The sequence below is a fragment of the Pelodiscus sinensis genome, chromosome 22 (assembly GCF_049634645.1).
Source record: "Pelodiscus sinensis isolate JC-2024 chromosome 22, ASM4963464v1, whole genome shotgun sequence".
NCBI lineage: Eukaryota > Metazoa > Chordata > Testudines > Trionychidae > Pelodiscus > Pelodiscus sinensis.
The window spans coordinates 3,381,440-3,393,641 of NC_134732.1; the positions used below are offsets into that span (position 1 = coordinate 3,381,440).

Below are 12,202 nucleotides of genomic sequence, written 5' to 3' on the forward strand. Positions count from 1 at the left end.
CAGGTTGGATTTGAAGTTTAACCAGACGACTTCCTCTCTGGGGACCAGACAGTGTTAACCCTCTCCCTGCCAGCCCTTGGCTGAGTCTGTACTCGCTCTGACCTTTCACGTTGGGTTGGTGCATATTGTGGGAGAGGGGAACGCTAGCGAGAGCTGCGCTGGCACTCACAGCACCCTCATCCCCGAGCCTGACCCTTTTCTGAGGGGTCCAGTTCCACCTGTGCACAGGCTGTGGTTCTCCTCGCCCATGCTGGTCTAGTTCGGGGGAAGGAGTTGGCTGCCCGCAAGCCCCGCAGATTCATAAGTACATAGGAACGGCCAGACCTGGTCAGACCAACAGTCCGTCCAGCCCAGTATCTTGTCTGCCGACAGTGGCCAATGCCAGATGCCCCTGAAGAAGGAAGCACAACAGGGAATCCTCACGTGATCCCCAGAGGCTGGGGACACCATTCCTACCCATCCTGGCTAATAACCAGGGCTCGACAAGCCGCCGTTTCTACTTGTCCGTGGCGAATAGATCTCAGCCGGTTGCTCCGTGCACCCAATTCACTGGCGCATGCGCGATGCGGGACTGGCGAGTAACTCTTGCCGCAGTTTGTCGAGCCCTGCTAATAACCATTGATGGACCTAACTTCCATGAATCTATCTAGCTTTTTTTTGAACCCTGTTAAAGTCCTAGCCTTCACCACATCCTCTGGCAAGGAGTTCCATAGATTGACTGTGCACTGAGTGAAGAAAAGCTTCCTTTTAAACCTGCTGCCTGTTCATTTCATTTGCTGACCCCTAGTTCTTATATTGTGGGAATAAGTAAATAACTTTTCCTTATTCACTTTTTCCACACCAGTCATGATTTTATAGACTTCTGTCATATCCCCTCTTAGTCTCCTCTTTTCTAAGCTGAAAAGTCCAAGTCTTTTTAATCTCTCTTCATATGGGACCAAATGTTCATATTTGGAGGCACTCACGCTGCAGGGGGGCTGGCTGGGCGCTCACAAGCCCCAGGGCAAGGAGTCAAGCTGTACCTGGAACACCACGCCACCCACTTGTGCTGACAGAAACTGCAGCAGTGTCATTGCTGAACTGTCTCTTCCTCCCGAGAGTTGCTGAAGCAGCTTCCCTCCCCTCAGCTCTGCCTCTGTCTGCAAGTTGGAAGGAGCTAGTAGCCATGTGGCTTCCTGCTGGGAAGGCTTCAGGGCGGCTGATGAAGAACAGCTCCACATCCCCTCTCGCCGAGAAGCAGGGTAAGTCCCCAGATGACTTGTTCCCACCTGTTTATTATGTGCTAGGGTTTTATGTGCACAGGAGACAACTACCAAACTCACTGTTCAGTTCGTACGGGGCAACTACCTCCCTGAAATCAACAAGACTGCATGAAAGCCAAAGAGGGGAGAGTTTTAACCCAGATAGAAAGCACCAAATTATTGCTTTATGCAGAGACTCCAGGTCAGATTCTGTTCTCAGCTCCTCTGGTGTCCGTCCGGAGTAATTCTGTTTACACTGCTGGGGCGGAGAACAGAATCTGGCCCTGCAGTAACTGCAAAGCATGTGGTTTACGGCTTGCGTTCCATTTCAAGATCAAGAGATAATTGGGGCTTTTCCTGGCGTGTTGCGCTAGTTTAAAGGGGCTTTCAGGTGACTAGGTAACTCCTGCCATGTTTCTTTGTGCCTCCCAACAATATGCAAGAGGAGATTTAAGCCCTTGTTCTGATTCTGGTGCCTATTCATGCAGAGTTTGATACTGAAAACGTCCCTGAAGAGCAGGATCAGCTCCAAGGGAGCTGGCTCTGAACGGGGCCCAGTTCTTGAGCTAGTCAGCCCCATCCAGATCGCACCCTGATTTTGTAAATCTTGTCTGATGTATCCCAATGGGAGGAAAATGAAGCCCAGTGTTTTATCTGTGGACCATGGATAGCTGCCAGTCTAAAATCCGGGGCCATTCTTTGCGCCAACAAAACTTCTGCTTTGGAGAGGAAAGAGAATCCGCTCCACCCGTGTCCATGGCTTTGAAGTCAGTGTCTCTGCCACCTGCAATAGGAGGCTCCTGACACCTTTTGTCTTGAACTTACTTTGGAACGCCCTGTGGGCTGCCTGGTTTGGAGGACCCTGGCGGGAGGCAGTTTGGAGTGGAAGGAATTTACTTTGTAACACCGAGTAGCAAGGAGCAGAATGTGCATCACAAGCGAACAGACCCCTGATAACACTTTGCAATGGTGTCACAGTAACACACCTCACCTGTGCCTCCTCAGCATTTTTCAATTGATAATTAAGTTGCAGCCAGCCCCTGGTCTGGGTAATAAGTAAGATATTAGAGAGGGAGAAACTGAGGCACAGAGTGGTTAAAGTGACCCAAAGTGTCTCAGGACTTGTGGAAAACTGAGGACTTGAAACTAAGTTGGCTGATTCTCAGTCTGCTGTGCTACTGACGCAGATAACATTCCCCTCCAAACCGCTCACAAATCCCTCAGCCAGTTCTTCTGTGAGCCCGAGTATAAAGTCACTCAGTGGCCCTGAAGGGAAGCGTGAGATGCAATTAAATTGCAGGTTTCTGTCTGCCCCATAAACCATCAGAGAATGAAACTGCTGATGGTCTAAGAATACCTCCATGGGGGGGGGGGAGAACAACGAACACGCTCAACTCACTTCCTCCCACACGCTGCTCCCCTGCAGCCACACCCAGCTGCCCCGCTGGCGTCATGTGGCGAGTGTCACGCTGGATGTGGTCTCCAGAGAAGAATCCTACAAAAGTCTTATAAGCTGCACTATGGACGCAGGGTGAATAGATCCAGAGGCAGTGAAGTGCTGATGGTGCCTGATGGGCCGTCTGACACGCGGTTCCTTTCAGGGTCCGTGTAGGGCAGGGGTGGACAAACATGAGCCGCATGCGGCTCTTCCCCCCCCTACAAGTGCGGCTCATGAAGCTGCCCCGGCCCCTTAAAAACGGCCCCCAGCCCTCATTTCCCTGTGCTCACCACCCAGTATGACAAAGTAAGATGGCACCAGCCGATGGGCGCCTGATGTGGCCAAAAAGCCCCGGAGTTGTGTTTAAAGGCACAGCATCCTTTTTTTTTTTTCTTTTCCTCAACAACTTTTTTTACCCACAGCTCTTCATGTTCTATCCCCAGCTATTATGGCTCTTTGCCTTTAACGGGTTGGCCACTCCTAGTGTAGGGTTTTAAGTGACTGATGGGGGTAGGGAGGAGCATGCTGCCTGCTGTAGCATTTGGTGCAAAAAGTGATTGAACTCTTGGGTACTTTGGGGGAACAACTCAAGCTTCAAAAGCTGAGCAGTGGCTGATGTTGCAGGGTGCCTATATTTGCCTGCAAAATATCTAACAGTACACCAACGTACGTGCACCTAAACACAGATTGGAGAGCCTGAAATGGCTGGTTAGGGCTTTAATATGGACGTACATCAAGGGCGGTGGGTATAATAGGCATGGGGAGGTAAAGCTCCCCTAGGCCAAGCCCTGGTCCCACCTTTGCCCCATCCTCTCCCCCAAGCAGGTAGGAGCTCAGGGATCAGCAACCTAGCAGTGGGGCTGGCTAGTGGCTTGGGGTAGTTCGGTCAGGGCGCCTCTGGCCATGGTGGAGAGGGGCCCTCAGCACTCTGGTAGGGCCTCAGGTGGAAGGGGTGGGGCTTTCCCGAAGGGGAGGTTCATACACTGCCCATGAGGCACATCCCCAGCATTAGCCGCCCATGCTTGAAAACTGGGCTGTAAACAGCCCGTCAGAGGGGCTGAGGGCTTCGCTTGAGTGGGTCTGGGTGGAGGTCGATCAACTTAACCAAGTCCCATGACATGTGGCCGCCCAGTCCCAGCTCCGTGGTCTGCCCTGAGGAATCTAATTTAAAGAGCAGCATTCTGGGATCCCAAAGGGAAATCCTGTCTAGTCCTTGTTGGCAGGAAGAAAGGGAGCTGTGCTGCAGGGCTTTGGCAGTGGAGAGGTTAACACCAGAAAAGGCCAGGGGAGCCCATCACCTCTCTGCCCTCCCTCAACCAAAGAACACAGGATCTTCCCTTCAAGAGGCTGCGCATAAGCATCCCTCCGCTGCCCCTCCACCAGGTAGGCTCATGGTGCCTCCAGCAAGCTGGGAATTTTCTGACACTCTGGGAAAACTCAAGCCTGGGGTAAGCAGGCTCAGAGCTTTCGTTTTCTTGGGTTTGCATTTGCTTATGAAGGGCTGAATTTGGCCTGTGTCGCATTCCTTGGTTGGGTAAATGCCATAGGCTTGGCCGATGCCGTTGGTCCAAGAGACTCCTAGTGTGGTGCCCTTGCAGGACTCCGTAACCATGCTGCAGACCTGCTTCTGCCACACCTCCCTGCACTGTTCTAAAATTTGCCCCCAAAGAGAGAAGACGGGCCCGGTGGGTTTCAGCCCTTTCCCTTTCTTGCCTCTTCTCCTGCAGGTCAGACAAGTATGGAGGCTTCTTCCCAGAGCGTTCAAGCCACCAGCGGGTATCCCAGCACCAGCACCAGCACCAGCACGGAGTGTAAGCCACAGGTGCTGCCCGTGATCATCCCCATCCTGCTGAGCATTCTCTTTGTGGCCTGTCTTGTTCTGAACAGCACCAGCCTGTGGATATTCTGGTTTCATATCAAGCGGTGGAATTCCAGCCTGATCCTCCAGTTCAACCTAGTCTTAATGGACACCCTCCTTATTCCCATTGTGCCTCTGATGGTTACCTACTTCAGCCTGGGCAACAGCTGGCTCTTTGGTCAGTTCCTCTGCCAGCTCAAAATCTTCATTCTTAGCACCCACCTGTATGGCAGCATCTACTTCCTGACGCTCATCAGCATCCACAGGTACCTCGCAGTTGCTCATTACAGCACCAGGACCCTCTGGAAGAAAAAGTCCTTCCTGAAGAAGCTCAGCTTGTTCGTATGGTTTGTCCTATGCATCCAAGGGCTGCCCCTTTTCTTTGTCCTCAAGACTTCGGTACTCAATGGCACCGTGAAGTGTCTGAGCATCCATCAGTCAGAGTTCTCCTCTGTTTACCTGTACTACAGTATCTTCTTGGTGACCATCTCCTTCCTCCTCCCCTTTGGCATCTCCTTGATCTGCTACGCCTTGCTGGGAGCGATCATTATGAAAATGAGCAGTACGAGTCTCCGGGGCAGGGTGATGAAAACAAAGTCCTTGCAGCTGATAATGGTGTCACTGGCTATCTTCATCATTTGCTTTGTGCCGCTGCACGTAAGCAGGACTGTGGGAGTGATTGTGAAGTATTACAACATGTCCTGCAAGCTCCTGCTCCAGGTGGAAATTGCTTATTATGCCTCCTGGGTCTTCACCCTGGTGAACTGCTGTCTCAATCCCTTGATCTACAATTTTTCCAGTGAGAAGTTTAACGAGTCTTTTTCCAAATCCCTGAGAAAATTCCGGTTCTTCAAGTGAATGTGCAGGATTCAAGGCCCATGCTAGCTCTTCCAGGGGGACCGGTCAGAGGTGCTGTAAATTGTGAAGGCCAGATCTTGGTAGAGCCAGGACAGAGTCAGGAGACGGCAAACATGGCTCTGATGGTGCATCTCCCCTGCGAAGACAGGGTATGGTTGCCAGTCATGTAGTTACATCCAAGGTAGGATGAGCACTAGAGAAGTGAAGCTTTAGCAGTGCACCAGGGTATGCCTGCAAGACCGCCTGCAACCCTAATTGCTGAGAGGGGCGGGCCATGCTGAAGTGCACGATGCTTCGGCTTCCTTGCTCCAGTGCTCAAGCTAGCTAAATTAAAGCTAGCTCAAGTACGCCTACATGACCTGCTCTCCTACCCCGTGATTGCACTGTAGATCTACCCAGAGACCCAGGGCTGCTGAGTGCCAGTTCATCCCCTGGCATAACGTAGAGCAACCACAGGACTGCTCCATTTGCCAATTGTAATGGTCCCTCAAGGGTCATTCCTGCAACCAGGAGATCACTGGAGTGCTCTTGCCATATGCTTCTGCAGTCCCACACCGCCCTACTGACAGCTGTAAAGGGAAATCCTTGGGCAGATAGATCTGCCAACTTGACTTTCCCTGGGTGCTTCTGGAATGGCACAGCACAGCTAGGGTAGGGTTGCTGATCTGGACTGAAGTATGTAAACCAAAAAAGTTTCTCACTGCCAGCGAACCTCAAGAAAACTCCCATTTCTGCAGAGGAGCAAAGCACGCTGAGCCTCTGTCTCCCCTGCAAATCATGAGGCAGCTTCTGACCAGGAGGAAAAAAATGTCCGACGGTGACAAGCAACGCGAGGTGCAGGACTGAGGGCGTGTGAACCCAGCACCAAAGGCTACAGGAAAGAGAACCTTTCTCCGGATAATAATAGAGATGGAGCCGTGTTAGTCCAGTCTTGCTGAAACAAAATACAGGACTATGCAGCACTTTAGAGACTAACAAGATGGTTCATTAGATGATGAGCTTTTGTGGGCCAGACCCACTTCCTCAGATCAAATTGTGGAAGAATATTGGCACGACCATATATACCAAAGGGATACAAACAAACAAAAAAAGTGAACACATATAAAATAGATAAATCAGATTTTAGAACAGAGGGATAATGGGGGAGGGAGGTTAATGTCTATGAGGTAATGATATTAGTGGTGATAATTGGGGAAGCTATCTTTGTAATGGGTGAGATAATTAGGATCTTTGTTAAGCCTCATTCGTAAAAGTCAAATTTAGCATGAATGACAGTTCAGAGGCTTCTCTTTGAAGTCTTGTGTTAAAGCCTCTTTGAAGCAGGATGCAGGTAGTAATGTCGTTGAGACAATGCCCAGGCTGGTTGAAATGGCAAGAAACTGTTTTTTCTTTGTGAAACTGTCTGATGTCTGTTTTGTGGGCATTAATTCTTTGGCGAAGTGTCTGAGAAGTTTGTCCAATATACATAGCAGACGGACACTATTGGCACATGATGGCATACAGACTTCGGCTTGTGGTTCATTAAGCAAACTGTTCAAGAAATTCAGTGACCTCACTTAGCCAAATTTATCGTCTAAAGACAAAATAGGACAATACAAAAAGGTGACCCCCGGGGCTTCCTTCCAGGGATCAATGTTTATCTTGCAGAACGTTCACTTTACTGTCCGTCCCTGGTCTAGTGCTTAGGCTAGAAAGCGAAAATTCTGCAGATCTGGGATAAACTCCGAGCAGGACTTCCTGCAGCTCTGTCTTGACACCACAAACCAACCGCTGCTAAGTTAGAGACACAGCTGGTGAGGAAATGAGAGCTGTTTCCTTGGAAAATTATGACTCTTCATAGAAAACACTCATCCAAGACGTTCTGACAAAACCTCAACGTTTTTGGCAAAAAGCAAATACTCTTTGCAAAAAAAAATGGATTTTGCCAACCCTCCTATTTCTCTTCAAAAAACAGCTTCCGTGGAAAAACTTCAACCAGCACCTGTTAGAATGAGAGAGGCGGAGTTTCTTATCAAATCACACCCACTCAATAACAAACTGCGACCAACCAGGCAGAAGGCGTTCGCTTTCTGACGCCTTCCTTGCATTTCCAGGGGTTGCATGTGTGAGGAAGGCCATCTTGTGAACAACTGAGGAATAACATGCACAACACAAGAATATCTTTAACACTGAGTAGGCTCCTAAGGATTCTTTTTGTGTTTTGTTGGGGCTCTGTCAGCTCTGTTCCTATACACAGGAGCCATCCTAAAGTGCAAAAGACCCTCTTGCTTGTGTTTTCTTTGTCTAGAACGATGGTCCGTTACCTAGATGTGGATTTTTGGGGGCCTCCTGTTTATGAGATGAGTTATAACCAAGTTCTGGACTAAAATGCCAAGGTTAAATGCCAGCGAGGAGAGGAGAGTGGGTGGGGCCAGCTTTCAGGTTTATTATTACGATATTAACAGGCAGCCACCTTGAACTGTAATGAAATGCTCTGTCCCAGCTCACATCACAGGGTTGGCAACTCAGTCCCAACAGTGGCAGGGGCGTAGCTCTGAGTGGGCCATAGCCCACCTGCTTGGGATCCAGGCCCACCCAAATCAGGGCCGGCACTCCCCAAATCCACAGGCAGGGACTCCTGACCCCGGCTGGGTGTCCGTCAGCCTGGTCGCATTGCTCCCCTGCTGGCACCCCGTACTCTGCCCTGGTCTCCAGCCCCAGTGTTAGCCCTGTCGGGGATGTACCTCATGGGGCAGGGCTGGCACTGGGGCCAGCAGGAGAGTGATGGGGCAGGGCTGGCAGGCACTAGGCTGGCTCTGGGAAGGGTGGGAAGAGCTCAAGCCCCGGTAGGGTCCCCCTCTGCCTCATGAGTGTGGCCTGCAGCCTGTGTGCCCTGGGCATCTGCTGAGCAGTAAGGGGGGGCAGGTCCCCCATGACTCCTGTCCCCTCGCCACAGGGCACTGGATCCCTCCTGCACACCAGCTCCTTCCAGCCCACCCCCTAGGGCCCCATCCCCCTCACTCCTTCACTGCCCGCCCATCTGAAAGCTGGCCCCACCCACTCGTCCTCTCCTCGCTACACCACCGTGGTCATGACATGTAGGGCTGGGAGGACCTTGCAGACATGTAGGGCTGGGAGGACCTTGCAAGTTCACCACCTCCAGCTCCCTCGGGCGAGGCTGGACCAAAGAGCACTCCAGCCTCACTCAGAGTGAACAAAGGCCATGCTGCCTGAGACCTGGTCTGTGAGCTACAGCAGAGGTGCTGGTGCCCTCCCTTCCCATCCCTAATGGCCATGCAGTTGTGCTACAAACCCCACAGCCTGGCCTGGGACCTTCTGCAACAAAGCAAAGGATGGAACGGGCAGGACGAGCTGCCCCAACGAAAGAGGAGGCCCTTCAAGATCGGCTTGAAGGCCATTGGCAGACAGGGGTGAAGGAATCTTGTGCTATTTCTGTCTGCAGTTCACCTGCCCTCAGCATAACAAGAGTTCCCTAAATCACATGACTGTGATCTAAGCCCTGTTATGTCGCTGATACTGCTGACATGCAAAGCGGGGAACCCAAGCAGCAGAGGAAAACCCAAGAACAATGGCTGCTGGATTTGCCCCGGGAAAGTTATTTGTCTCAAAAGAATCCAGCATTGACACGTATTTCTAAACTCAGCCGAGCAGGGTAAACAAAGCAAAGTCCCAACAGCCACTTAATGCAACTCTCAAGAAACGAGACGGTCCCAGTTTACATTCTGCAGCCAAGAAACCCTGTTTCCGAGCGAGACTGTGCAAATCGGACAGGGAGAGGAGGGGTCTTCAAGTGAGTGCAAAACGTACAGGCTGGAAGGTATGTTCTGGGAAGGAACAGTAGCGTCAGAAGAGACTCAGGCCTGGAGGAGGAGCAACACCACGTTTTTAAGAAGGATATTGGCTCCAAGAGCAAGATTCCTCTTTATTCTAATGCTCTTTATTAAAAAGAAAAAGAAAAAAAAAGACTCCAGAATTAACCCATCAGATTTCACAAAAGTCAAGGAAGATGCCACTTCTCCTCCAGCCCAACAGAATAAACTAAACGTGGCATCTCCTGGCCAGGTTATTTTGGGAGGGCGCCACATGGCGAAGTGGGTTCCAGCCCATGAAAGCATATGCCCAAAGAAATCTGTTAGTCTTTAAGGTGCCAGAGGGCTCCTTGTGGTTTTAACTTTAACCAAAGTTTTTTGTTTGGGAATTTCCTTAGTTTTTTTGTTTGTGTTTTTGAGAGAGCTTTTTGCGGATGGGTGAAAATGGGACATGGTTACTGCCTTTGGCAACACTGAGTGCGTTTGAAAGGCCTCAAAAGTCTCTGAAAAATTGATCCACGTGTGCTGCTTATAAACTTTGCAGAATGTCCTGGGGTGCCTGGTGTCAGGGTTTGCCTATCCAAAATCTCTGCCTTTGGACCTTTACATGATGATGCAAGATCATAGAACCATAGAGCTGGAAGAGACCTCAGAAGGTCATCAAGTCCAGCCCCCTGCCCAAGGCAGGACCAATCCCAACTAAATCATCCCAGCCAGGGCTTTGTCAAGCCGAGACTTAAATACCTCTAGGGATGGAGACTCCACTACTTCCCTAGGTAACCCATTCCAGTGCTTCCCCACCCTCCTAGGGAAATAGTTTTTCCCAATATCCAACCTGGACCTCTCCCACTGCAACTTGAGACCATTGCTCCTTGTTCTGTCATCGATCACTACTGAGAACAGCCTTTCTCCATCCGCTTTGGAACCTCCCTTAAGGAGGATGCATTGACTTTGTTCAGCAATTAACTGTGGCTGTGTTACTCCTGTTATTAAGTGTCTGTGAAGACAAGAGGCATTATAGAAGTGGGTGTAGCAGTAATAATAAGCACTGCAGGAACCTAGCTAGTGTTCATGAACTTTACAAGAGTCTCTAATGGGCTTGTAAACTCTGTGGGAGCTCCTATGGATTCTTGTAAAGACTTTAAGAAGTCTTTTCATGTTTAAATCCAAGCAATATATTCTGCTGCTTTGTATGTGCACTTGATTAAGTCTACACACTGTGGCTGTGGGCATCCTAAATGTTAGCACAGGGGCTGCAGAGTTTACAAGTTGCCAGATTAAAAAAAAAAGACTCCAGAATTAACCCCCCAGACGTCACAAAAATAATGGAAGGTGCCACTTCTCAATCCAGGACAATGGAATAAACCAGATGTGGCATCTCCCGGACACGTTATTTTGGGGAACACCCCATGGTGCACACATACAAGTAAAGAAATAAGTTAGGGAATTGTCCAGGAAGTGAAATCTCCCTGTGTTTTGAATGATTGTATCTCACTGGGGCCTTGCAAGATCACCTCAAACCTTTCCTCAAACGCTCTGCTCCCGGCCTACACAGCAGGCTGTTCACACCGATTGGGTAACACCTAACAAAAGCAGGGAGCAGAGAGATCAAAACGGTTTCAGTCTCTTACTGCCAGAGGCTGGAATGGGACCATTCTCTCTCAAGCCTCGAGCACTGGTCACTCTCAGAAGACGGGCTATTGGGCTAGATGGATCTTTGGTCTGACCCAATGTGAATGGTCATTATGGTCTTATGCTTTTAACAAAAAGCTGGTCCCTACCTTACGTATGCGGAGCTGCCACCCTCGCTAGAAAACGTATGTGAGAACAATAGGGGTGACACATGCCTGAGCCAAGCCCCTTGCAAGTCAATGGCATTTTGGCAGAAGTTTAGATGAGCTGGCCCGTGTTGACCCTTCTAACCCTGCAGTTCTGGGTATGTCTACACTGTGGGGGTTTTCCAGGAGACCGGAAATATCCCAGAAAAACTCCGCCGTATCCAAGGAACGTGTTTGTTCTTCCGCTTTTTTCATGTGGAAAAGAAAACGTGAACTTTCAGGGAGCCCTGTCTTCCTCGTTCTACGGGGGATAACGGCTCTGCCGAAAGAGGAGGCTTTTCCGCCATTTGGCCCCGTCTAGACGGGCCAAATGGAGGAAAAGCCTCTTCTGGAGAAGTGATCAGAAAAAGCTACACAAATTGCCTGGCACAATTTAAATAGCTTTTTCCAAAAAAAAAAACCCTACAGTGTAGGCCTAGCCTCTATGAGTCAATGAATTCTCACTGACTTGGAGAGGCAGGATGCTCACTAATAGGGTTACCACAAACACACTCAATTGCTAAAGCAAAATGCAGGACAATGTAGCACTTTAAAGACTAACAGGATGGTTTATTAGATGATGAGCTTTCGTGGGCCAGACCCACTTCCTGATCTGAGGAAGTGGGTCTGGCCCACGAAAGCTCATCATCTAATAAACCATCTTGTTAGTCTTTAAAGTGCTACATTGTCCTGCATTTTGCTTCAGCTACCCCAGACTAACACGGCTATATTTCTATCTCAATTGCTAAACAGAGTCATTGCATCCTGCCGCATCACTTTGAGGCCTCCCCATGCTGGCTGTGACAGAACATCAAGGGAAATATGGTTCCATTAAACTCTCTCCCCCACCCGCATCCAACTCCGATCATCGGGCATAAACAGAGCAGCCCTGTGCGCTGCCAAGAGGGCTCCCTGTTGTCACTGGCAGCCGGCGCAGCCTCCAACGGCCAGAAGGCTGCCTGCCATCTGTTCTGATGGGGGCCCGGCCGGCACACTGACATGCGGGGGGTGCAAAGACGGCTTTAAACTGCCTCCTCTCCCACCTACAGCAGTGAGCTGTGCTGAGCGCTCCTCCCCGAGAGCTCCAAGGAGCTGGCAGGTGACGCCAGCTCGGAGGTGACTTGAAAGCCAGTGGGCAATGCGAAGGGCGTGGGGAAGGAAGCAGTGCTCCGAAGTGGACT

The 12,202-nt window shown here is 50.3% G+C and overlaps 1 protein-coding gene across 1 annotated transcript; it reads left to right on the top strand.

Annotated features, from left to right (window-relative positions):
* Positions 1–783: 783 nt before the first annotated feature.
* On the top strand, positions 784–11,533 carry LOC102456599 (P2Y purinoceptor 4-like). The gene is made up of 2 exons (XM_075905717.1): positions 784–1,241; positions 4,407–11,533. Exons 1-2 carry the CDS (start codon positions 932–934, stop codon positions 5,393–5,395), a joined length of 1,299 nt encoding a protein of 432 aa, XP_075761832.1. The 5' UTR covers positions 784–931; the 3' UTR covers positions 5,396–11,533.
* The last annotated feature ends 669 nt before the right edge of the window (positions 11,534–12,202 follow it).